Source organism: Pelodiscus sinensis, chromosome 20 (genome assembly GCF_049634645.1).
Source record: "Pelodiscus sinensis isolate JC-2024 chromosome 20, ASM4963464v1, whole genome shotgun sequence".
Lineage (NCBI taxonomy): Eukaryota > Metazoa > Chordata > Testudines > Trionychidae > Pelodiscus > Pelodiscus sinensis.
Window position 1 is genome coordinate 14,157,631 of NC_134730.1, and position 27,010 is coordinate 14,184,640.

The following is a 27,010-nucleotide window of genomic DNA, read 5'->3' on the forward strand; positions in this document are numbered from 1 at the left end:
GCGTGGGTGGAGATGATGCCAGCAAGAGAGATGACTTATTCTGTAGTGTCATCCAGTGAGCCACACTCTGGTAGCTCTTCGGGGAAGGGCCAAGCACTACAGATGGAAGCCGGAAATCTCTGTCCAGACGCGCTGGAAACGAAGGTGCCGCTCCTGTTCCAGACTCAGACCCTGTAAAATATTAGCAGGTGCGAGCGGAGAGGGGCTGGGAGGGGATGCCGCTGGGGCTGCATTGTGATCAGCCGCTGGAGTCCAGAGGAGTCCGCAGGCCCAGACAACATAACGCAGGCTTAAAAAAGGGCGGCGGGGAACTGGGCTGGAAGCCAAAGGGGACCGTGACTGAGCATTTAAACGTCCCCCGCCTTGTGCGCTGTGGGCATCTCTCCCGCCGCTCCCAGCAAAGGGGCCCCTCCCTCATTTCCTTCCTGCATGCAGGGGGTAAAGGGTTAATCCAGGAGCGCTGGTGGCCCCCTGGCCGCTCGAGCTGCGACGCGTGCGGCCCTGAAGGGGTTAATGGGCGCAGCCAACCCTTCCCCAGACCTGCCCAGCCAGCTCGGCAACTTTCCCCGCGCGGCCGAAGCGGTGGCGCTGCCGCAGCCCGCTCCCCATCCGCCTGCCCGCGCGCACCGCCTGGTCCCCGGGGGCAGCGGCGGGGCGGGGATGCAGCCCTGGCTGGGGGGGATGGATGCGGGAAGCGGGCTCGCGCCTGCACCCGCTAGGCTGGGCGTCCTGCGCTGGGGAGCGGAGCGGACCCGTCTGCGGGTCGCAGCCTGCCGCGGCCCGTCTCCCGCGCCCTGCCGGGCCGGGAGCCGGGGGCCGGGGGCCGGGCCCGGTGCAGGAGCTCCTGGGGGTGGGCAGAGCCCGCGGTGCGCAGGAGGCTGAGTGGGGGCAGGCTGGAGGCGGGCGGGGGTGGGGAGGAAGGTTCTGGACGCTGGAGCCCGGTTTGGTTTTCATCACTAGCGTGGCACAGCCGGAGGGGATGTGTCGCCAGAGCTCGGGCCCTGAACTTTCTGAGATGAGGCTGTTTCAGGATGGCTAAGGTAGAGCAACCCCTTCCCTAGCCCCCTCCTCCCCCCGCAGCCTGCCCGGGGCCCTGGAGGAGGGATGGCAGGGGTTCACTCACAAGGGACCCAGCACCATCTGGATCGCAGCACAGGGCTGGCTTGAAGTGTCTCTCCAGCTCCTAACCCAGCCCCTCCCCTCTCTGTCAACTCCCCCTTTCTGTCCCCTCCCTGGTGTCGCACTGGTCATCTGAGCTTTGTGGCCACTTCCACTCAGCCAGCAGACTTCCCCCAGCTGACTTCAGCTCAGACACCTGCCTGGCTGGGAAGCGTCCCAGTTCTCCTCCAGGGGTGGTGCTTCTCCCCCCTCGTCTGTGAAATACCCAGGAGAAGGGCCCGGATTTCCAGGAGGCTCCCAGCAGACCTTTGGGAAGGGAAGAGAAGACCCTGGGGGATTTTACCCTTTCCCGAGCTATCGCAGATCTGAAAGGAGGCATATGCAGCGGAAGGGGTACGTGTGTGCTTTGTGTGTGCTTTGTGTGTGCCTGCATGTAGTTACATGTACATGTGTCAGTGCGGACCCATCCCGTGTCTTCAGTTTCAGGCTGGGTAGGATTTTCCTCCAAACCTGGGCATTTGGCCCTCAGCAAGTGTGACCCTTGGTCCTGCATCCAGACTCCCTCTCTCCCCCCTCCCCACTCTTGCTCCCTCTTTTCCTCCCTTTCTGTCTTCCTCCGCTGTAGAAAAGCCCAAGCCCTTCCTAGTTTTTATAACTACTCCCCTCCCTCAGCACTCCCCTGGGAGCCTGGCATGCAGTGGGGTGTACAGGGCAGGGGGCAGCCCGTGGCAGTGGTCTTTTGGGATCTGGCTGTAGGTTTGTTCGTAGCATCTCTCGCACAGGGTAAAGCAGCCACGGATGGAGCCTTTGCCAAGGGCTGACTCCTCGCACTCTTACTCTTTGGATTTCACCTGCTTCTTCTCTTTACTTTGGGCAGTGCTCTCCCCAAGAAGGAAGGCTTTACAAGTTTACAAGGCTTTTCCCATCTTCCTCTTTTCTTCCCCATCTGTCCCTCCTCTTTTCTCCATCCTCATCTTGCTGACATCTTCACTTTTCCAGTCACCCTGAGTCTTTTCCTCTCCCTTTGCTCATCTCTCTGTCCTATCTGTTTGACCCCCCTAACTCCCTGCCTTTCTCTTCCTGTCTCCTCTTGCTCCAATTTCTTATTTTGCCTCCCCAGGCCCTTTTTCCCCCCTCTGCTGGAATCACTAAAACTACTTAGTTGGCAGAGACCCTGCAGTTTGGTTCAGTGCCGAGCTACTATGTCCTTCTCTCCACCTGACGGCTTTTTGCTCAAGGTCACTGCAGTAATTCCATATGAGGCTGCCTAATGCTGCCTTACCTACTGCATGGTTTCTGTTTCACTCCCTTTATATTCCTGGGGATATTGTGTTTGATAAAACTCACTGCTTTGAACACCATTGGCAGTGCTCCGGGCCCAAACTCTGTCCCTTCTCCATTCTGCCACCCGTGCTTGACTTCAGTTTTTTCTCTTTCTTTCATTCCTGTTTCTCTGGATGTCATAAAAACTGAAAACTTTCTGGGAAGTTTTGCAAGCAGGCGAATAATTGCCCGGACAGCTCATGTTGCTGGCTGGAGACAATCCTGTCATATTCTGGTGCTAGTTGGCACATGGGGAATGTCCGGGCTTGGGGCTGCTACTGAACAAGGAACCTGCTGGGAGCGAGACGGAAATGCCCAGAGCTCAAGCTTTGGTAGAAGGGAGAATTTACTCAACAAAAGCCAAGCGTTCACCAGCAGGGAAGGTGGAACTTAGTCAATAACCTTGTTGCGGTCAGAAGGGAAAATGCTGATCTTGATCCTGAAGGACTTAACTTGATCAGCTGGCTTGTTTTTAAGCAATAAGGAGTGACTGTCTGCCCCCACCCTCATTGGGCACTGCTGTCTCTGGTTGCAGTCATTTTACTGGCATTTAGCCGCACTAAGATGTAAAGACAGCGGGCTGGGCTGCACTTTGAAAGGAAATCAATACAGTGAAATGTCTTGAAAGAAACTTCTTTAGGAGCCATCTCTACAGATTTCTCTCTCTGCCTTGGTGAGTGTGATGCCTCCACCGGCGGAGGGGTGGCTGCTCATCACTTGTGGCCATGGGGTTACCTAGGCCATACCCTAGCAGAGGCAGGGCTTGACCGTCTGAGGTATTCTCGAAGCAATTATAGGCCATGACTGGTTTTAATGGCAGCGGGTGGGAGATGCGTGCTTGTTGTGGGTGTGTTCACGGGAAGCTATTTTCAGCCCTGGCTCCGTCATGAAGAAAATGAGATTCCTAATAGAGGTAATAGCTGAGTCACATAGGAAGGGTAAGGATGTAGCAACTGACTTCCAGGGAGCGGTCACCTCTGCACAGTTGCCTCTCAGGGTGCAAAGCTGGGAGGCGAGGACATGGTGCTGCCCTGCTCTTGGGAGTGCAGGGTCAGGGGCGACCCCACTGCACCCAAGTTCCCAGTCAGAGTATGGGATTGGGTGAGGCTCTCCAGTGCAGGTCAGTCTCTGGTCACTGTGGGGGTGTTGGACTGTGATTGCCAGGCGTTCGTTAGCTGGAGCAGGGGAAGTGAAGGGGGTGAGGCTAGAAAGCAAAGCCCAAGCAAACCAAGAGGTCATTGGGGTGGCTCTGCAACTCGTGGTTTGCCCTTCTCCCCTCCTCCATGAAGTAAGAAGAGTCAACTCATAGAGTCCTTATGCTCCCACCATCACCAGAGAACTGGGGTGGGGGAGACTCCTACCCATTTCCCCCCTTCCAGCAGCTTGAAGCCTCCTTTTGGCTCAGAGGAGAGTTGAATGACAGGTGAAAACATCAGCACTCTGTCTACACTGCAGCCCTTATGGTCAATATCATTGGTGGGGTCCCAAGTTCCTGAGCGTTAACACATCTCCTTCTAACAGGAGTCATCTTTTCATCCCAACAGGGCTGAGGGTAACTTGCTCCATGTGCAAATCCTGTCCCTACAGCTCTGGAGAACAGCTTAGCTACTCTGCATGTGCATGTGGGTGTGCGCGAGTGTGTGTTTGAATGTGCATACATGAGAGAGAGAGATACTAATTCAATGTAAAATGTTCTCATCTTTTTGTACCCACCCCCTCCACTCTCTATCGAATTAATTTCTCCCGCCACCCCCCTCTCTCCTGCTATCTCTGCTTGGATAAAACATTAGCAGTGAAGTGGGCTGCAGCCTGGCAGGAGCATGACAGAGACACTGCCTGGGGAATGCACTTGTTTAAACTGGTGAATTCTGTGCAGTTGAAGGGTATTGGAGCCTTCTGGTCTCTTTGCAGGACAGACACAGGGGCAGCATGAGTGGCTGGTGTGCTGAGCCTGGTGTGTTCTCTTGATCTGCTGCACTGGCTTGCAGGGTGTCACTTGACCTCTGTGTCTCAGTTATCCCTTCAGTGGCGAGAACTAATTGTGCTAATGTGTGTGAAGTGCTCAGGGTTATTGTTACGGGACAGGCAAGAATAGTGCAAGTTTCCTGCCCCTGAATGACCTGACCCTGACTGGGAGCAGCCATCTTGGCAGCTGGAGAGTAACTCGGTCTCCATGGCCCGGTCTGCAGGCCACTTCTCCGCTGAGGCAGATAACAGTGGGGGTGGGTTAGTCCCAGAGGCGGTGTGGACAGGCAGGAATTAGACTGAAACCCCACCTGTTTCAGAGACACTACTAAATATTTGGCCCAGGCTTTACATGTCTGTACGTTCAGACACAGGGCCTCTGGGACATGCATGTGCGCAGGCCACAAGAGGGAGCGTCGCTTGGTGCATCCTACCTTCAGACATACAGGCCCCATCAGTGTCCATTCCAAGACAAAGAGGTTACCTCGGGAATGCGAGAAGAGAAATGAGGACAAGGAGGGAAAGGTCTGGTGACCCTGCTGGTCATTTCTCTGCAGGGATACAGGATGGAGATATACCTGGAACAGAGTTCCTCATCAGACTGTCCTTGAGCCCAAAGTCTGGAGTGAAACCCTGGCTCCTCTAAAGTCAGTAGCAAAGCCCCTGATTCAGTGGCACTGGAACTATTTTTAGGGTGAAGGTGCTGAGCTACATTTCCCCTACAACTAACTGTTTCTGCCCCTTGCCACTCCAGGCTGGGTCACACCTAGAATCGCAAACTCTCCTGGATGCCATTTTTAGGAAATGGCATCCGATTTGGGACAGTTGGCAACTTAGCTACAATTGGAGGTGGCTGCGGCGCCCCAGGCCGGTGGCAGGACCCCGAGTGGCAGTGCAGCCTCCTGGGTTGGGGGGTGCCAAAGCCAATGGGACCCCAGAGGCTGGGACCTGGATGGTGGGGCCAGTCCCTGGGCATGGGGAAGCTGAATGGAAAATCTGGGGGTGTAGCAGCATCTCTTACACCCCTGTTTCCTGCACCTATGCCATTATTTGGCCCCTGGAACATAGACTCTTAAAAGCTCTATTTAAAGTTAAAAATCTCCGCCTTCTCAGACCTGGACATTCACTGGATCTGTTTGACATGCCTAAGCACTCCAGAGTTTGGGATGCTTCCCCCCAGTTGCCTGGGTGTGCAGAACTGGATCTGAGATCTTGTCACTTCTAGCACCCTTGTGTCTGGTAGGCAGTGCCATGAGAATAGGTTTTCATGTGGTATTTCTGCACCTGCTTCCCTTGCTGGGATCTAGAACCAACCCATAAGCTCAGAGAATAGCTAGTGTGCATGTGAGGTCCAGGTTTCTTGGGGAAAAGGTTCTTACTTTATCCAAACTGATTTGCTAATCCTTGGCCTTGAGTTAATTGTCCTCTGACAGGAGAAGGCCGTGGATAATTTCCAGGAGAAGCATCACAGTTGGACAGCTGACTGCAAAAAAAAAAAAAAAAAAAAAAAGAGCCGGGTAGTCCATATTTATTGCCTCTCAAAGAAGTACATTGCTGAGTTTTCTTGTTGAAGGGTGGCTCTTTTTCTGACTGCAAGCTCTGCCAATGCCCCCTGGGATCTAAGAATCATGCTGGTTTTCTTTTTCTCCTGTGGCATCATCCCCATTAAAAACAAACCCTGTAGACTAAAGGCAGAATTTAATTGACATGCATTTGGAACCTAGTTAACAATTCTGATGATGCACAGAATCAACTGAACGGAATCCATTTCCTTCTTCCATCAGTGTTTCCATTGAAAAAAATGGTATAAACTTGCCACGATATGTGACTTAATACATAGCGGAAGTAGATCTTTGGGAGAAGGTGCCATTTTTAGACAGTTACTTTTAAGAACAGAACCACACGGTAAAATCCAATCCAAATATGTCTGTAGAATACAAGAGGAGGTATCTGGAGAAACTATAAGAACTGACTATGTATTTTCTATTAGCATATTTTCCTGACATTGCTCAGGTCCTTATGGAGGGCTTAGGGCAGGGGGCTAGAGGAGTGGGGGGAGCTGGAGTCAGAGTTGGGGAGCATAGCACATCTGCCCCCTGCGCTTTCCAGTTAGAGTGAAGAATGCAGCAAACTGTACACTTTCCCCTTGCTCCCTGACAAAGGGGAACAGCCAGCAATGTCCCCATAGAAATTAGGGGGGAGAGTCAGCCCTCCTCCCTAAAGGGCGCCGGGGGGGGGGGAGATTGGAGCCTCACAGTCCTGGATGGGGGAGGAGGGTGCCCCCAGGCAGTTCCTTTCACCTGCCTGGTGATTCTGATTCTTTTCTGTATGGTTTTCTGAGAAGCAATCCCATTCTAGGCACATCACATTTTCCTGGCACAACCAAACCCTGACTTTGCTTTAAGTTATGATAAGAGGAAGCTGTATAGCAAATTTGGTGGTTCTAGCTCTTCTCCTTGGAGGAGTTATTGAACAGAGAGTCAAACAGAAAGAAAATCTCTCTCAAATAGATAGTAGAATATATAATTTTTTCCTTTGGATTCTCACCTCTCTTAAATACAAATTTTCCTTGTTTGCCTTTAGCTGAGCTAAATAGCCAGGTTGTCACAAAATACAAGGATGTGTGGGATATAAGTGTTACATTTTTCACATTACATTTAATATGTCTTAAAGATACACATTAAAGGAAAGAATTGCTGTGGGTGCTGCCAGAGAGCAACAGAAATGCTTTGGGACTGCAGACTGGGGCCTTTTCTTACTGGTGATTGTATTTAACACTTTCTGTCTGTTTTCCAGATCCATGTAAACTCTGGTGAGCTGGAGCTCTTTCACTAGTGAGGCTGGGACTGTGACTCCCCCCCTGGGTCCCAGACTGTTTATTCCCCAGGCCTTCATTGCCAGTTGTGGACTGTCTGCACATTTCAGCCATGACTACCTCTGCCTTGCGCCGGCAGGTAAAAAACATTGTGCACAATTATTCGGAGGCGGAGATCAAAGTGCGTGAGGCGACCTCCAATGACCCCTGGGGCCCACCCAGCACCTTGATGTCAGAGATTGCAGATCTGACCTTCAACACAGTGGCTTTCTCTGAGGTCATGGGCATGATCTGGAGGCGGCTGAACGACAGTGGCAAGAACTGGCGCCATGTATACAAGGCACTGACCCTGCTGGACTACCTCATCAAAACCGGATCGGAGAAGGTGGCCCATCAGTGCCGGGAGAACCTTTACACCATTCAGACCCTGAAAGACTTCCAGTACACAGACCGCGACGGCAAGGACCAGGGCATTAACGTGCGGGAGAAAGTCAAGCAGGTCATGGGCCTGCTGAAGGATGAGGAGAGACTGAAGCAGGAAAGGGCTCACGCCCTGAAGACGAAAGAACGCATGTCTGTGGAGGGCGCAGGCATCAGCAGCAGCCAGCAGCTCTCCCATAGCAGGCGGACATCGCAATATGGAGAAGACTATAGCAGGCCGAGGGGGTCTCCGTCATCTTTTAATTGTAAGTGCTGCAGTGCTCCAGACTAGGTGGGATGGGGACGGTGGGCATGTCTGACCCAAGGACAGTGGGCCACTGGATGGCTGAGGTTCTGAGGGAACATTTGGGCTCACTCTTGTCTATCTTGGCAGCCCTGAGCCAGAACCCTGTCTCCTAGGACAGCCGCTCAAAACCCATATTTGTTACTTTCTAGCCATATTGCCAATGGTGTCCACATGTGAAGCAGTTTTCTTCCTGATTTAGTTTCATGGGGTAGGTGACGTTTGGTCTTCCACTGGGCGACCCTCCCAGGCATGTGGCATTCTGGAAGTAAAGGCTATGGCTGGCTCCGTCTTAACGGACTCTGACATTTCTCCCTGTCTTCAAGACATAGTTCATGAATAAGTAAACCAGTCACCTGGGACACAGAACTGAAGAGGGCACCACACACACATCTGCAATCTCAAACACCAGGAGCTGGCTTCTGCTAGGACAGCGGTTCCCAACCTTTTCCAGATGGGGAGCCATTTTGACAATTCAGGAAGACCTGGTGACCCAGGGCAATTCAAAAACGGGGAGAGAAGGGAGGGCAGAGCCACCTGGGGAGACACTTGGCGACCCTTTTGAAATGTAATGGCCACCCATATTTGGGTCCCGACCCATAGGCTGGGAAAGCCTGTGCTAGGAGGTTCCAGCTCTAGAAGATTTCTCTAGCTGCTGCTTGTTTTGATGTTTGCCTCCGGTACTTTTCCGCTAGTTTCCTATGCTCCCACCTTTGATCCCCCAAAGTGGCGTCTCTCTGCCATTGTGCACAGAGTCTTGCTGACATAGAGAGTTTTATTTCTAGACCATTGAGGGGAAATTGTTCCACTTGTATTCTGACCTTTCTCCTCAGCCAGGCCTGCGGTCCAACTCCAGCGCTTGAACGGCAGACGCTCTCTCGGAGTGCTCTGTGAGGTCAGTGACATGGAGCAGCTTCCCAAGCGCTCAGGGACCTTGCTAAGCATGAATGCCCTGCAGCCTGAGCTGGGTGGTGGGAATGAGGGGACAGCAGAAAAGCCCATGGGGGGGGAGAGGATGGGTGATTATTGCTGATTAACGCCTAAGAAACATCCCAGCTCCACAGACGCTGGTTTTCTTCCTCCTGCTTCAGCCTGATCTCTTGCTCTTTTTGATCCCAGCTTCTTCCTCCTCCCCTCGGCTCGCCTCTGACCTGGAACAGGCAAGACCTCAGACGACTGGAGAGGAGGAGCTGCAGTTGCAACTTGCTCTGGCCATGAGCCGAGAGGAGGCCGAGAAGGTATTGTTTGTTGCATCTCTCTCTTGTGGGGTGATGTGTAATGGCATGTGGCCCATCCGGGACGGCTGTGAGCAAATCTTTCCAGCGGCAGGAGATGGGACACATGCTGGAGAGGGCTCGGCGTCACTCCAGAGAACTCTTTCTCAGGGGTCTGGTTGGCCCACATGCTCACAGTCTAACTGATGCCTTATCTGGAGGCAGGAAGGAATTTTCCCCCAGGTCAGAGTACCTGCTTCTGTAGCATGGAGCAGGGTCACTTGCTGGTTTGAACTAGAGTAAATGGTGGCTTCTCTGTCACGTGAAGACTTTAAATCAAGTTCTGAGATGTCAGTAATGCCACCAGAGTTATGGGTCTATTCCGGGGGCAAGGGGAGGACCTGTGTTCTGAGATGTGCAGGTCAGGCTAGGTGAGCATGATGGTCCTGGGACAGGCGACTGGTGCCTAGAGCAACTGTTTTCCTTTTTTTTTTCATGATCCAGTTGAAGAAAATTGTTGATGCTGTGACCCAACATCATTGGACTGGAGTGTGGGCTCCGGGGAGGGGTGGAGGATGAGAGCTTTGGGCTATCGGACAGGACTCCAGCTTTTGGGGGTGGGGTGAGGTTGAGTCATCCGGGGTTTACCTTGAGCGGCTCCCAGTCAGTGGTGCAGTGGGGGTGCTAAGGTGGCCTCCTGCCTTTCCTGGCACCGCAGACCATGCTGCCCCCCAGAAGCAGCCAGCAGAAGATTCCCAGCCAATGGGAGTGCGGAGCTAGTGCTTAGAGCAGGGGCAGTGCACGGAGCCCTGTGCGCTCTCCCCCCTCCCTACCTAGGAGCCGGGCCTCCTGCCGGCTGCTTCTGGGGTGCAGCACAATCTGCAGTGCCAAGACAGGCAGGTAGCTGCCTTAGCACCTCTACTGATCCCTCCACAGCAGCGAGACCCAGGGCCTGACATTCAACCACCCAGTCCTGGGTTGTGACCTGTAGTTTGAAAACAGCTGCCCTAGAGGAACATGGAGGGGGCTTGAGGAAGCATTCCTCTTAGCAATTAAGATTTTTTTGGTGGGGAGGGCACAATGGGAGGGGTTTACCTCCTGAGTGCTACCATGAGTCACCTATGCTTCCTGGCCTTAAAGTCTATGAATCATGGTAGTAAGGCATGGAGAGCGATTTCTAGGCTCTGCCAACCCCAATGCTAGTGTGCAGTGTTGTTTTCCCACTGGCTGCGGACACAGCAAGTCAGCATGATGCGGATTTATTGCACTGTTGTTGCCTAATTCCATATGTTGTGTATCCAAGAAGGGAGCCTATGGGTGGGTGCATGCACTGTATCAGATATCAGTGCCAGAGGCTCTCAGAAAGATAGGTGTGGTCCATCTAAACCCTTTCTTCTGCGTGGTTGGCTTGAAGATGAATGATCCGTTTTCTTTGGGCCAGCAGGGTTTTCAAAGAAGGCCAGTATGGAGGTATGGAATCAGGACTCCACATAGCTCTCTTCTAATCCAGTGGCTCTAAGTACATTGGGTGAAATCCTGATGACACTGAAATTAAGGAGGATTTTGCCATTGACTTCAGTGGGGCTGGGATTTCATCTATATTTTTCATCTATAAATTACTCTGGGTACGTCTAGGCTGCAAGCTTCTTTCGAAAGAACTTCTTCCGAAAGAGAGCGTCCACACTGCCAAAGCACATCGAAAAAGCATTCTGCTTTTTTGAAAGATAGCGTCCACACTGAATGGACGCTATCTCGCATTTAAGCTGTGATTACTATGGACGGAGTGACCACCAGGGTTCCTTTGCTTTTTCTTCTTTCCTCTTCTTTCAAAAGATTTCTCTCTTCCCCATCCACACATGCTCTTTTAAAGAAAGAGCACTTTAGGAAAAGGCATTCTTCCTTCTAGAATGAAGTTTACCAATGTTGGAAAAACCCTCTGTTCTTTCCATTTTCTTTTGAAAGAACACAATAGCAGTGTGGTCATAAGTGAAGTTTTTTCAGAAAAATGGCTGTTTTTCCGAAAAATCCCTGAAGTTTAGATGCACCTTAGGAGCGATTTACGGTAACGTGCCCAGAGTGATTCTGATATTTCCTTGGCAGATATTAGAGAGGACCTGTGCCCGCCCGCCCATGGGGCAAATAGGTTCTGTACCAGGAATTGCAAATATCCTGGAGAACTTGTCTGAGCACTTGTGGCACTAGCTGCGATTTGAATGCGGCTGTGTGAGCGTGTATGTGTGCCTCTGATTGCTAAGTTTCTTCCACATGACTGTGTTTAATTAAGTCACTTGGGATTGTTTCAAAGGAGGCCAGACAAAGCTCTGGAAGACACTGTAGAAAGCAATTCTGCCTTGGCCACAGGGAGAGGAGGGGAGGCAAGAAATCCCAATAGGTCTCTCTCAGCTCCCTGTTATATTGGGAGGCCCAAAATGCCAACACAGTGCGTGTATCCTTGGTGCACCTTCCCCAGCTCTCTTATCAGTTGATCTGCTTCTCCCCTTTCTGGCAGAGCCTGTTTGTTTGCACACACACAGTTTGAGATTAATGCCAACTGACACTGCCTTTCTCTAACAACGCTGAGGATATTGGAGGAAGCACAGCACGGAGGGGCACCACCACCCTTTGGGTGACACCTCCAGGGCTTTCCCACCTCACTGCCGCCTGTTTTTAAATTGAGCTTGGACCGAAATGTCTCTCAGACGCCTTCTGGCTTAGGCTCTGGTGGTTAAGGTCTTAGCATTCCTCTTGGTGCTGGAGCCAGGCCTGCCAATGGGTGGAGGGGGCAGAGGGGGCAGTTGCTTTGGGGCCTGGTGATTCAAAGGGGCCCAGGGCTCCTGAGCACGAGGTGCTCTGGCTGGCTGTAAGGGCTGTGGGGAAGGGCAGCGTGGTGCACAGAGTTAGCGCTGCCGGTCCCAGGCTCCGTCCCTTCTGCCAAAGGCCCTGTGAGGAGCCTTCCCTCCCATCTTGCCCAGGGGCCTACGGAAATTGTCGGCGCCTTTGACTGGAGCCACACACAGTTGCTGGAGGCCTGGCTGGCTATATGGTTGCCCCCTACATAGCTGTCATCCCTGTATCTGAGCAAAATGGCTGTTGTGTCCCACCTTCCCTTCCTGGAAGCTCCTTGGTGGGCTTAAAGGAGCTTGTGTCCCTGTTTTTGTCTCAGACACGTAGCTATTAGTAGCTTCCCAAACCTCACTAGAGTAGTGCTGAAGGAACGTGCTAGTCAAAGCGAGGCCCATGAGAATCAGCAGGCCAGGCAGCGCTGGAAAATGGGGGAGGCAAAAGAGACATTTGTCCCTCCACCCAGTCTTCAGGGGGCCAAACATTCTTGCAAGAGCGGCCAAAATACGTACAGAGTTATCCAATGTCAGACAATGGAACAGCGGCAAATCGGAGAGTCTTTGTCTTTTATATGAAATTGTAAATCAGAACAAACCCCTGACACAAAAGCCGCATTTTCCTTTCTTAAGACTCTTAAAATCCAAGAGTTTCCTGGAGCCTAACGAGCCCTTGGACTCCTGAAAGCAGGCCCACCTATGTGTGTGTGCAGAGGGGGGCGGGGGGAAGGGGAAGTTGCCTTGGGGCTCGGCGTTCATAGGGCCCCGGGGCTCCCAGCTGCCACTGCTGGTATTGTGGCAGCTGTGACAGCCGCAGCCTTGGTCCCTTTCAATTGCCACTTGAGTGTCATGCTGTGAGCTCCATGCAGCTCTATACGGCTGGGGGGAAGGGAGGGGTGCCGCGCTCCAGGCGGTGGTAAAGGTTGGCTGCCCTAGCTCCACCCCTTCCGCTTGAGGCCCCGCCTCTTCTGGGAGCATGGAGCCAGTCCCCTTCCCCCCCAGCATCTTGCCCAGGGCTGGAAGAGGCTGTTGGCTTCTCTGCCTAGTAGGGTTGCCAGGTGTCCAGTTTTGAACTGGACAGTCCAGTATTTGAGCTTTCTGTTCAGGAAACAAATTGAGAAAATATAAATGTCTGGTATTTTCTAAATAAGATGTAATGTAGATTGTGATGTAATCAGGAGTGGTCTGAGGCTGGCTGCGGCAGCTGGCGCCCCAGACAGAAGGTGTGACTGGCATCTTTGCCTGCACAGCCATCAATGGCTATGATGTAATCACGGGGCACCCCAGCGCCCCGTGACATCATCATCGGGCACCCAGGCTGGTGGCGCCCTAGGCAACTGCCTAGTTTGCCTAGACTCACAGGCCGCCCCTGGATATAATGTCAAGTGTGTCCGGTATTTTTGTTGAAACCATCTGGCAATCCTACTGCCTAGAAAGTTGTTTTCTTTCTTAAATAGTTACATCCGAGGGTCTCCAAGTGCTTCCCCCCCATTCCAAGTAAAGGGGCTGTAGAGCCAGTCCTGCATCTAGGCCATGCCATATCATGCAGAATGATGCTCTTCCACTGCTCCTTCAGCTCTCATGAGTTCTCACATCTCATCAGGCTGTGCTGAAAATGCTGCAGAGATGTGAACATGCATGTCTTTGTGTCCTGGTAGTTGTAGTCCCATCTTTTAGTGTAGAAGGGCCCAAATTGTATGTTTACCAAATCCAATTCTTCAGCATAAAGGGACATGGTAAAAATGCAGTCTGGTGCTGTCCAGTGTTCCCTCTAACTTTTTCCATCCACATGCAGAATACATTTTTCTGTGTACTGAGGCATGTGCAAATGTGCACCACCAGTAGAAATGCATGCCACCGGTTGTGGCGCTCTGCTAATCAGCTGGGCGGCATTTGAATTTCTCCTGGGTGGCCACCCAAGCACTCAGCTTAAAGGGAACACTGGTCCTGTTTCCATTGCAAGATTGGGTTGCATGATGGGGCTTCCAGTGTGGTAGCATTTTACTCTGAAAATAAAATGCAAATGTTTTCCAACCTATGATGTAGCAGTGTTTCACTGGGGTGTTTGCGTGGCATTGGATCAGTTTGGAACCCCTGCTGGTTTAGCAGTCAGTGATGAGATGGAAGAAGGGACGGAGTTTATTGCAGTACATAATCTGCTTAGTTTTATCATTGTTTGAGAGAAGAAAGATGGTCCCTAGTTGTAAGTATGTGACTGGGCATAAGGAAGTCTTGGTTTCTTTTACAGGCTGTACCACTAATAAGATCTTTGCTTAACCTATCTGTACTTCAATTTGCCCATCTGAAAAGTGGTGTAATGCTGATATCACCAGGATGTTGAGGATTTAGGTCTGATGGAGAAAGTAAACAAGGCAAAGTTATTTACTTGTCTCCATAACACAAGAATTAGGGGTCACCAAATGAAAGTAATGGGTAGCAGGTTTAAAACAAACCAAAGGAAGTATTTCTTCACACAATACACAGTCACCCTGGTGAACTCCCTGCCAGTAGATTTTGTGAAAGCCAGCACTTTAACAAGGTTCAAAAAAGAGCTAGATATAGTCATGGGGACTAGGTTCATCAATGGCTATTACCCAGGATGAGCAAGAACGCTGTCCCTAGCCTCTGCTTGTCTGAGGCTGGAAATGGTTGACAGGGGATGGATCACTTGATGATTACATGGTCTGTTCATTCCCTCCGGGGCACCTGGCATTGACCCCTGTCAGAAGACAGGCTCCTGAGCTAGATGGACCTTTGGTCTTATGCAGTATGTCCATTTTTATGATCTTATGATTAACCAGTAACATCTTCAGTTCTCAGGAACTGCAATAACAATGCAAGGAGCATTGCTCCTTATTATTTCTGTTAATAAGGGAAGATCTGCTAATGATGTTCCCATGGAGATAAGAGAACAGAAACATCCACTGAACTCCCGAGCAGTTTGCAAAGTGTTTGGCTTTTCACAAGGGCTGTGTTTAATATGCTCTGATGTCAGTGAGAAGGGTCACAGTGTCATGGGGAAAGCGGTGTGGTTACAGAGACCTGAGAAACCAGACAGCTAAAAGTCTCAACTAAACTTAAAACCATGAACACAATTCAAGATAGAATCCTGTAGGGCCAAGATGAGCCTGAAGTGGCAAGGTGCTTGTGTCCAATAACAGCGGAGACACAACCTCTTACGTTAATATAGCACCTTTCATCCCAAAGGTGGAGTGGTGCAGCCAGCTTATGGCACCATGAAGGAAGGACAGAACACTTTTGATCAAGGGCTCTGAGACAATCCCTTTTCTTAAGAAAAGTGCTATGGGATCTTTTATGTCCATGCAGTGCAGATGGGAGGTTGATGCAGGGTTGTCCTTTAGGATTTATGGAGCTCTACTGCAGATTATTAAACTGGTACCCCTGACCCTGACAACAGCAAAGGGGGAGGGAAGATGATTTCTTAGAGAGGTGATGTTATAATCTTCAGCAACACACTAATGAAATAGTTTTAAAGCACATTTTAAACTCAGGTCCTGTCAACTGACACAGTAAATTCAAAACCTGACAGATATATACCTGGGGTTGGCAAATGCCTGTTAAATGGCTTCATTACCACTTGAATGGCTCATTCACAGGTTCCATGTTCTGCTAATAGCTCTGGCAGGCTTTGTCACTTGTAAGTTAACTAGATCCTCTCCACAGGAAGCAGAGCCACAGACCAGAGATAGGAAAAGGCAGGGGGTGGACATTAAGACCCAGTGGTGCCCCCAGATTTTTGGGTACCCTACGCAGCTGCATATTCTGCCTATGGGTAAGGATGGCCCTGGGTTGGTGTTAGGGCCTCATCTCAAAGACTGCATAGGAAATGACATACACATATATCTAAAAAATGTCACCTGTGCCAGGATTCAAACTTGCGGGTTCAAGGTGTCTGTGTTGCAGACCAGAAGCTTCTAAACCAGCCCCTTCAGTAATGGCTTGTTGGGCAGACTGATGGAGAGCTGGAAAAGTAGATGAACAGACAAACAGAGCAGTGGGCGGGTGAATGGATGGGATGGAAAAAGAAAGTGACTAATGAGTATATGGAGGAAAGATCAGATAGATTGGTGCATGGATGATGGATGGATGGATGAAAGATATTAAATTAGGTGGTTGACTTGCTAGATGGCAGAATGAGTAGGAACAGTGAATAAATATGTGAATAAATATGTGAATGAAAAAATTAACTGCATAACAGGCGAGGAATCAAAAGAAAGATGGTTACAACGAAGGGAATAATTTGTTAGCAAATATAGAGACCTGGGTCAAAGCAGCAATTTAATTCAGTTCTCCTTCATTGGCAGCAGCCGCTTCCTCCAGCCACCAGAACCGATGAAGAATTGCAATTGCAGATAGCACTCAGCCTGAGCAAAAAGGAGCATGAGAAGGTATCCCGCCCCCTGCAGATCAAAGGGCGCTTACCTCTTCTTGGAGCCTAGCTTCCTGAGTTTCTAAATGGGCTTTTGGAGTATCAAACATTGCATAACTTTCTGCCTTGCTTGGTGTCTTTATGGGAAGTGGTGTTTCCCAGTCCTTTGGCTCCTGGTACCTGCTTGGCCATAAACTTACTTTCACTACACTTCAGGCTGTGCGCTGGACATTCCTAACAGTGGATTTATCCTGAAATATACAAATACATCAATAAAATAATACAAGGCTGCGGCTGGCTAATGTCGGACACTAACACACAGAAACCCATGACCTTGGTCTCTGTAGACAGTTAGTGCACAGCGGTGATCATTTATCCTGTGTCTTTACTGTTCACATCCCAGACCTATGCACTGTCCATTTTGACTGCAGGAAGTGAGGGCATGTCAAGGAGAGAACTCCCTGCTTCAGAGGGCACTGCAAGAGACTTTCCCGGGTACAGAGGAGGAGGAGGAGGAAGAAGAGGATAAGCTGAAGAAAAATCAGGTGAAAAGCTTTGGCTGGAGATCTGAATGCTGTGGTGATACATAAGGCTATGTCTACACTGCAGCTCTATTTTGGGCTACTGGCGTATCCTGAAATAGCTATCCCGTGTCTTCACAGCAAGCCCATTATTTACAAATATAACGTGCTTGCTATTCCAACATCCCTGAAAACCTCATTCCACGAGGAGTAAGGGATGTTTCGGAATCGTGGGTTATTTCAAAATTACGAAATAAGCTATTTTGAAATAAGATCGAAATAAGATACGCACCCTAATAGACACAGAATATTTCATGTCCTGGTCACTGGTTCCAATCTAGCCTCAATTGGTAATGATCAAAGGAATTATTAGGGGATGGCCGATCACTGACTTGTCTAGATGATCTCAGCTTAATTTTTTGTGTCTGCATGAATTTAAAAAAAAAAAAAGAAAAAGACTCTATCATAGTCAACAGGGAAAATGAATTGCCCCTTTGCCCTCTGGATTCTCCCTCCAGAAGAGGCTTGGAGAGGCTGGGAGACACTGGTCCAGTCTCTGCTCTGCTGTATTCTGTGTGTAAGCAGAGTTCAGCGTGAGCACTATATTCACTCAGAGCAGCGGTGGGCAACCTGCGGCCCATCAGGGTTCTGTGTGTGGCCTATGAGACATTTTGGAATGTACCCAGATTATGCGGGTGTCTGTCCGTGTAGTTTTTTTCCTACGGCATTACTGAAATGACATGCGCACAGTTCTTTTTTTTGTAACAAAAAAAAAAAAAAGTGCCGATACTCCAGGGGAAAAGGTGCCGGTACTCCAGGGGAAAAGGTGCCAGTACTCCAGGGGAAAAGTTGTTGAGCTCTGACTGAAGGTGCCAGTACTGCGTACCGGGCAGTACCATCACAAAAAAAGCACTGCATGTGCGTAAAGCAAAGGCATGTGAAATGAGGGGCATGCTGATTGCACGCAGCACGGACTGCAAGAGCTGTGTGCGCCCTCTGCATCCAATCAAAGTGCTGCTTGGGGTCAGTCGGCACAACCCCGCAAATTCTAGATACAAAACTACCCTCTCCCGGGAGACCATCTTGGTTACGACAGTCTTGCAGCCTACTGAGATGGAGAATCACTCAAGTGGCCCACTCACTAGCCTAAGTTGCCCATCGCTGACTTAGAGCTTGAGCCTGAAGATATTTCAAATGATGTATTTCTTGACTACAGAGAGGAATCAGGTCAGGTCAGTCCCACCCCGCTCTAAAATGTAAGTTGAGGCTGCTTTCTCTGTAGGAAACATGGGGACAGGCCTGGGGTTACCTGGGAGAAATCCCTCTCATAGCCTCTTTCCCTCCAGGTACAATTCCAGGCGAGGCCTGGCAGGTGTCCCCGAGCCTTAACTTGTTTCTTTTTCCTCCTTGCATGCCTAGTCCTCCATCGTGGAGCTGGCAGACATTTTCGGACCACCACCAGTAACCCATGCTTCAGTTGACCCTTGGGATATTCCAGGTGGGGACCCTTCTCGATCGGCTGATGGTTGGGAGAATGGCAGAACCTTCTCTCCTCCAGCTCTGTCCCTGGCCAGTTCTTGGGCACCTAACAGTAAGAATCCTTGCTCGTGTTCTCTCTGTCCACCCTTTCCTCTTCTCCTCTGCTCCCTGCTGTCTCATAGTAGCTTTTAACCACACTGGGGCCACTGAACAGCAGCAAGAGAAGAAAGCAAAAGGGTGATACATGGTAAACACAGGCTGGTTACTACATTCGTCCTGCCTTCCTGGTCTCATTTTGCCTCATGTGTTGTTTTCCTGATTACCTCTTTTATTTTCTTTCTCCTGCTCCTCTCTAGCCTGTTTCCTCCTTAGCCCCACCCTTTATTATGGTTCACTTCTCTCTGCTATGCCTTTGAATAGTTCCCTGCCTGTTTGCCACAACTTCCTGTGTGTCTTTCAGGTCTGAAGTCCAATGTGGAACCCGCAGGAACCTCTTGGGGCCTTTCTGCAGACCCCTGGGCTCCAATCCCTGCTGCTTCCGGGGATCCTCTAAGCCAGATGACAGCATCCATCAACCAAACCTCTGCAGAGCCTTGGGATCTTCCTCCCATAAGCTCCTCCTCTGACCCCTGGGGGAAGACCCCCCTCTCAGATCTCTCATCAGCAGATGCCTGGGTAAAGGCATCCCCACCGTCTAAAGCTTCCATTGCTGCTGCTGTTGATCCTTGGGGAGGTGCCGTTGACAATCCTCCCACGGCAGGTAAGAGCAGATCGTTTTGTTCGTCCGCGTCCATTGCTACCTGAAACTGCATAATTCTTCCTGCCGTCGTCACGATGCCTTCACCTCCCCTTCTTTTGGGATGCAGTTTCCTCTAAAAGTCTCAGCGAATACCCGTGTCTTGTATTTCCTCCCCAGAGAGTCTTTTATGGTCCCCTTTGCCAGCTCCACTCTGATCCACTGCCCTGAAAGGGTGTGGGGCAGGAGACTGTATCAGATTTTTCACTTGACCACGCTGGGAGACCTAGACCCACTCTTAGGCCAAACACAAAACAGAGTTGTAGTGAAAACGGTCCAGCCCCTGGGGAGAGGAATAACCAAGCCACAGATAAGATCTGTTCAGTGTCTGGTGAAAGCCCTTGCAGAGCTCAGAGGGGAAACCAGCAGGAGGAGAATAGTGTATGAGTGAAACATTTACATTTAGTCCCACTGGGAAAAGAGGGCAACATAGTGCTGGTAAGACCCATCTGGTGAAAGAGCCACAATGCATAGAAGCACCGATTTGCAGCCAACATGTTCCGAGGGAACAAACTTCTTAGGGCTAGATTCTGAACAGTGATGTAAACATGCCGTAACTCAACTGAAATCAGTGGAGGAATGGGTGCCAAATTCTGGTCTCATTTACAGGGACATGTGTGCATAGTGAAATTACTCTGAATTTAAATGCATGTGAATGATATCAGAGTCTGCCCCCCAGTGAATAACTTTCCCTTTCCTTTATTATGAATTAATGAATTATTATGGTTGTTTGTGTAACATCTGTGCTACCATTGGAGCTATCGTACTAGGTGCAGCACTGTGGTAGGTGCTGGGCAAACACACCAAAAGATGGCCCTTGCCTGACAGAGCTCAGAATTTAAGCATTTTTGAACTATGATTCTTTCCTCTTGAGAAAGGAACTTGGGGATGTCTTTGGGTTGCTGGCTTTGCTCGGTCCGTGCAGGCCTCGGGATAGTAATGAAGGGTGATAGGTTTCTGGGGTCATGTGGGCATGCCTGACCCTGCAAGTCAGGGATTGGTCTGAATACACCTCCCTAGACCCCTTTAAGGCACTAACAGGGCATAGCATGTATGAAGTGGCCCTCCCTTGTGTGCTAAGTGTTTCTGTCTTGTCCACTGGCATTGGTTACTGGGTGGGTCACTGATTTGGACTTGGCAGCTCATTGACACAGATTGCTTCAGGAATTGCTGACCCATTTCATTCCTTTCCCCTCTCTCTGGTGTTCTTTGTTCTCCTTAACCCCTAACTCCTCATCTCTGGCCTCATTTTTGTCTCTTTTTAAAAATGACTCCCTCTGCCCATCATCTGTTGTTTTCCTTTTTCTCCTGTCTGCCTTCCCCTGGCCTCCCTTCTGGCTCTGTCTGTCTCTTTTCTCCCTCCCCGCTTCAGGTGATGTCACTTTTGACTTGTTTGGGAAACCACCAGAACCGCTGGAACACGAGAGCTCACAGGCCCCGTCCTCTGTTAAACCGAATAGCCCTGTTGGTAAGAGAGTCCTAACAGATCCAGGGCAATGAGGGCATTGTGGACCAGTCATCTTGGGTATCACAGTGTCTGCAAAGGAGGGGAAGAGCTGCCCTGGGGCTCTATGGGAGGTGTCTCTGGCATACATCTGCATTTCTGTGGGACTGTAACTCACCATGGCATATAGCTCCTACTCGCTGCTCTAGCGCTGTACAATTTCATCTCTGGGTTAGACACCTAACGAAGGGGTTAACTATCCCTACGTGTTTGCACGTGGGTGATGGTGGAGTCCATGCAAGCTACTGTTTTTCCATGACCCAGAAATACTTGGGATCATGTGGGGTCAAACAGCCATTTACCTCTGTCTTCTGAGACTGGCAACAATGCTGGGCAGACAGAAGCAGCAGCTTCTTGAAGCCGAAACTGCCGCTTCTGAGCCCAATTCCCTGCAACGTCTTTCTGCGCTAAGGCAAGGTTGTCTCGGATTCAAAGGGAGCATTTGTGAAAAGGCCGTCCAAGCACGGGCTTTGTGAGTCTTCAAAACACAACACTCAGGAGAGAGCAGAGAGCGGCAACATGAGGACGCAGGTTGCCCTCTTCTGTTTCTTTCTTACGTGACAGTCCCTCCCTTTTGCCTATTGTTCTCTTGAAATTCATTGTCCCCTCTCTGTTTTGCCATTAAGTCTCCTCTCTTTGTTCTAGATTTGGACCTGTTTGGTGAGCTGGTGCACAGCACCACGCAGAATGGAGTCAAAACCACGGACGTTTTTGATCTTGCGGGCTTAGGAGAGTCTCTTGCTGACTCCGACAAAGAAAGGAAAGATTGTAAAACTCCAGAGTCCTTTCTTGGCCCAACTGCCTGCTCCCTGGTGAATTTGGACTCCTTGATTGGTGCCCCACCGACCGTGAAGTCACATAATCCGTTTTTGTCAGGTGGGTCATGGGGCTCAGGGCCAAGTCTAAATGGCCACTGAAGGATGTTGTGTGGTTTCTGATGGCATGTTTAAGCTTCAGTGTTAGCCCAGGTTCAAACTCAGGCTCAAGCCTAATGCCTGGTCTGTCTACACACAAATTGCTCTTATGATTAATCAAATCACAGAAGTCCCCTCAGGGTTGTCACTGACACCCATCTTCCTGACCTCTGGGTCTTCCCACCATGCTGTCATGCTGGGCCAGATCCTCTGCTCTCCCCTGTCGAGGCACAGAGTTGGGGTTTGCTGCCCTAACACTGAACCAACTCAGTTCTGGGAGGACTCAGTTCTAAGGCACAACACCCAGGAATGCAACCCCTGAATGTGACCAAAACCCCAAATAAATCCGTGTAAAAATTTTACACAGTGAAAGCTCATAAGGTCATGTCAGACCCTTTTATCAATGAAAGAGAGATGTGCACGGTGGTTGCCCCTCCCTCCTCGTAACAATTATTTACACTGGGCTTGATAATCAACAAAAGAGTTTTTATTAAGTATGAAAAGTAGGATTTAAGTGGTTGCAAGTGAAAACAATGCGATGAAAGTAAATTCCTAAATTAAAATGAACAAAAATGCTTAGCTCATTCTAATCAACTAAGAAACTTGTTATGTGCAAATTCCTAACCCCTCAACAGTTGTTCTTATTTGAAGTAAAATTTGAAATCAGGGTTGATCTTTTTCTCTGACTTGGATCTACAGCTTCTTCTAAGTTTTTTGTTTCCTCTTAGGGTGTGCCAGACAATTTCAAAAGCCAGCTGAAGACAAAGGCTTCAAAGGCTGGTTGGTTCCCATTGCTCAAATAGACTTTCCCCTAGGGAGGGAACCCTTTGTGTAGTCCTCCCCATCTCCATGGAAAAGTACCACATTCAAGATGGATTCCAGTATCCGGTGGCATGGTCACATGTCTTTCTAGGACCAACCACTGTTTGGGCTTACAGGAGTTTGGGCTTACACGACAAACAAGACTATTCACATGTCATTGATTTGATCACTAAGCCATTCAGTTTCAGGGACACTAGTAATGGCTCTCCTTAGCACATTTATAATTGTAAACAGATCCACACTTCATGGCTACGTCTAGACTGGCATGATTTTCCCACAAAAGGGAAAAGTTTTCCGTTAAAAGCATTTTCGGAACAGAGCGTCTAGATTGGCACGGACGCTTTTCCACAAAAGCACTTTTTGCGGAAAAGCGTCCGTGGCCAATCTAGATGCGCTTTTCCGCAAAAAAGCCCCGATCGCCATTTTCGCGATCGGGGCTTTTTTGCGGAAAACAAATCTCAGCTGTCTACACTGGCCCTTTTGCGCAAAAGTTTTGCACAAAAGGGACTTTTGCCCGAATGGGAGCAGCATAGTATTTCCACAAAAAGCACTGATTTCTTACAGTAGGAAGTCAGTGCTTTTGCTAAAATTCAAGCAGCCAGTGTAGACAGCTGGCAAGTTTTTCCAGAAAAGCAGCTGATTTTCTGGAAAAACTGGCCAGTCTAGACACAGCCCTCATGTTTGATGTCACATACATGCACAAAAATAGGAGATACACATTCATAACTCGTGTAACATTAAAAGTGATGGGTTACATGAGGCATTTTGTCTAAAGCATCTTTGAGTTATGCATATTCATATCCACAAGTGAATTCTCATAAGGCATGGTGAGGGGGCATCACAGCACTAAATCAGGGTCTCAGGAGCCCTCAGGAATGAAGGGACCAAGCTTGAGTCAAACTGAGACCCAGGTTTCAAGCCCTGTTGCTTGGCAGTATAAATGATTTGGGGTTTGCCGTCCAAACTTCGAACTTATCCCACCGTCTCACAGGGCAGCTTTGTTTTCCAAGCTTGATGGACAGTCTGGTTTTCCCACACTGCACCATGAAACAATGCTAGAGCTGCTACATTTTGGAAGAGTGCTAGGAATGCTGGAATACAGGTGGCTGGACTAGGGCCTGCATAGTGCAGCACAGATGCTAGAGTTGCAGGCTGAGACCCAGGACTCAACAATTCCTAACATGGGGTTACAAATGAATATCGCTGCTCAAGTCCTAGGTTAACAAGCCCAGGGTCTGCTAGCCTGAGTTCTCCTAACCCTGGGCTTACCTAGTAGTGTACCCGGAGGCTCTTGGAGGGTTGTGTAAGGGTGATGGGTAGGACCTTCTGGTGACTCATGAGCGCATGTGAATCAGAAAGCTGGGGTGCAGATCCTTGGGAACGTTTTCATGGTGTCTTGGTTTAACATGCAGCGTATACAGTGACTGAGCTCTGCCCTTAGTGTCACAGTGAAAAACAAAACCACACTAAAATTCTGACCCTGCCCCCGAAACTTTGGAACTCAGCTTCAAACTCACGGCAAAGACTTTGGCTTGAACTTCGCTTCTCATACTATGTGTAAAGCTAAATTTTTCAATCTTCTAGCTGCATTCCTGGGGTTAAGTCAAACCCTGAATGGTCCTTAATGGTTTAGCAGTTGAATTTAATTGCAGTGTGTTTTGAGAGCCAAGAGTCTGGTGACCAGCCTTGACCTTTAACCCTGTTCCCTAACTTCCTGTCTAGTAGGCTGCACCTCTGGTAACACGATGTACTTTCTCCTGGCAGGTCTCAGTGCACCTTCTCCCACAAACCCATTCAGCATCAGTGATCAGAGCAAACCAACGCTCAACCAGATGAGGACCAGTTCCCCAGTGCCGGGCATGGCCATGGGGATGACCATGAACTCCATGACCTACAGTACTTCTCTCCCTCTTCCGCTCAGCAGCGTCCCGTCGGCAGTGACCCTTCCTGTTTCCATGAGTGCCTTCCCCCAAGCCGGGGCAGGGCCGTTTCCAGAGCTACCCAGGAACCTGCCTCAGCCTTTGTTGCCACTGACTGGCTCTACTCCTCCCCCACCCTCGCAGGGGGTGATGAACCCTTTCCTCTGAAGTCTCTTGGTCTGTGTTACCTGCAGTCTCTCTTGTCCCGCCCCTGACTGTTATGGAAATCTTTGCGTGCTCTCATGCAAAGGCCATGTGGGCACCAGTTCATTAGTTGTGATGGAGGAAACCATTCACCTGCAACTCCGAACCCCTCACCTGCCCAGGTCACAGACACCGTTAGCATGAATCTCCTTGCTTGAAGTGCTGTAGAAGTACCTGCTCCAGCATGGTGGGTGAAGGAGGCCTAGATCTGCCTCTGATGGCAAGAAGGGTACTCTTCTCATCAGCTGGCATTCCCATGATCTGCAGAGTAGATGGAGGGAGTCCCTCAGGAAGGGCTTTCATTGTCCAGGGCTCTCCGGCACCACATACTGCTCCATAGAGAGCCCAGTAGGAAGCATCTTAACAGACATTTTCTAGTCTCCACCGATCCCTTAGAGATCAGCCTGGGCCCACCAGTGGGAGAGAAGAATCCTTCTGTACTTTGCATAGGAGGTGCAAATCGCTTGCTGCAACTTGCTGCCCCAAAGCTTGCTGGAGGTCAGGCCATTCCTGGGGACAGGAGGAGTGCTCCTTAGAATCCCGTTCCTCAGCTAGTGACCTGAATGCTTCTCTCCGTGGCCCTGGGGATGACTGAACTGTGATCCAAGAATCCTGTTTCTCTCCTGCTGTCACCCATAAGTTCCTCTGTGGACGCAAATATTTGGGACTCTGCCTGTCTTCCTCCACCCCATCTTGGTGTTGCTGTTGGGAACCCTGTTTCTCTGCGGCTGTCACCTGGATGTTACTCTGCTTGGGTGCTGGTCCTTGGAAACCTTTTCCTCCTCCACCACCGCTGTCAGCTGCACTGTTCTCCATGGGGTGCTCCATGGATGTTCCCCATATTTTCCTTGGGCTTGGTGCAGAACCTCACAGGCTGACCCCAGCTCTCTTAAACTCTACAAGAGACCAAGTCCTGAGACACCCCAAGCAGGCCGGGATAGCTTCAGCTCTTGGATCCCAGCTCAAGCCATTCGAAACTCTTCTGCCAGGACTGCTGTGCTGTGAGGGGGAGAAGGTCTAATCAGCTGAGACTGTAGGATGGAGTGAGACTGGAGGATGTGAGGTTAACATCCTGAGTGCCTGCTGTGTCTGAAGTTGAGGACTCCCTGCCAATTCCATCAGACCTCTGTGCAGAGAGGGGGGGATGACTCTGAGACACTAACACAGCAGAGGGGAGGGGTGACGGGACAAGGAAGGGGAAGTTGCTGTACATTTGTTAGCTCTTTAGTGCAACACTTCTCTAAAGCAGCAGCGCAGTAACAGAGATGTGGTGGCTATAACAGAACTTAGGAGAACAATAAAATATTCTAATGTACTTTGGTCTGGGGCTTTTCTGACTTCCAAGGAAATTGGTCTGAGCTTTAGCCTGTTTCCCTTCCTAAGTTTAAAGAGATTTGCTTCTCCCTTTTGTGTCTTTTGCCGTCTGCCTGTCCGCCTCGTCATAGCACTGCCTGGCCTCTGGATCCATGTCCAGCCCTAACTGGATAGCTGCCCTATTTCTGCCTTGTAGTTAGGTTAGCACTTACACCATTGCCAGGTGGGGGTTCAGTGCTGCCATTTGGCTGTGCTAGCATTCCCCACACACTTGGTATGAGTACAAATGCTACTCCCGGGGCAGGGAGGTGGGGAATCAGGCCTGCTGACAGTGCAGTGAGGTGAGCCCCACATGTGCCTGGAAGGATTCATGAGGATCTATCACAGCGATGTCACTTTCCTCCCAGAACGCCTGCTGCTTGTTGCCCGAACTGGGATGGGAGCCTGTGCTATGCCGCCAAGTGGCTGTGAGCCTCTCCCAATTCTGAACTGCAGCAGGGGGCCAAATGGTCAGAGGTGTAAATCAGAGCAGTTGGGATTCCCCCTTGGGCAGCTGCAGCCCAGAATCCCTGGTGCAATGGGCCACGCGCCATGTTCCTGGGACATGCCCTGCACCAGGCCTGGCAAGGAACCAGCATGTGGCGATGCGGACAGCAACCATCCTGGCACATCCCCAGCCCCCCACCTCTTGCAGGCTGTTTCTGGCTTGTGCCTGCCAGTGCAGAGGCACGTAGGCTCTGGAGCAGGGATGAAGATCTCACTGTTGATCTTTTCTCTTGCCAGTGCTGGGGGCTTTTTGCTTCCCATTCTTGAGAAACGCCCTGCTTTCCCCCCTCCAGCTGCGAACACCCTCCTCCCGCCCTGGAGTGCTCTCTAGCCTGGCCCAGCTGCTCCTTGTCCCCACAGGGCATCTTTTGCCAGGACTTTCTGGGTGAGTTTGCAGAGCAGGAGTTTGAGCCGTTCCCAGGGTTAGAGCAAAGGGGGCTCTCTCTTCAAAAGAATGAACCAGAGACTTGCTGCCTTGAGCTTGGAAAGACGGGGATTGTTTCTGAGTGAGCCAGGCCATTGCGTGGTCACTGCGAGGCACATCCTGTGGGGGTTTCAGTGCTGGCTTCGAGTGTATTTCTGCCATTTGGGCTCTTGCCCCACT

At 50.3% G+C, this 27,010-nt stretch overlaps 1 protein-coding gene across 9 annotated transcripts; it reads left to right on the forward strand.

Moving 5' to 3' along the window:
- The first annotated feature begins 38 nt into the window (after window positions 1–38).
- On the forward strand, window positions 39–25,861 carry EPN3 (epsin 3). Of its 9 annotated transcripts, XM_075903770.1 has the most exons (11): window positions 517–1,040; window positions 1,279–1,512; window positions 7,204–7,908; window positions 9,066–9,184; window positions 16,323–16,406; window positions 16,819–16,932; window positions 18,328–18,499; window positions 18,848–19,147; window positions 20,556–20,651; window positions 21,333–21,563; window positions 24,188–25,861. In XM_075903770.1, the coding sequence occupies exons 3-11, from the start codon at window positions 7,335–7,337 to the stop codon at window positions 24,508–24,510; spliced, it is 2,013 nt and encodes a 670-aa protein (XP_075759885.1). In that variant the 5' UTR covers window positions 517–1,040; window positions 1,279–1,512; window positions 7,204–7,334; the 3' UTR covers window positions 24,511–25,861. The 9 variants fall into 9 exon arrangements, with proteins under 9 accessions (XP_075759886.1, XP_006125150.2, XP_075759888.1 ...); XM_075903771.1 differs by lacking the exons at window positions 517–1,040; window positions 1,279–1,512 and adding an exon at window positions 39–144; XM_006125088.4 differs by lacking the exons at window positions 517–1,040; window positions 1,279–1,512 and adding an exon at window positions 51–188.
- The last annotated feature ends 1,149 nt before the right edge of the window (window positions 25,862–27,010 follow it).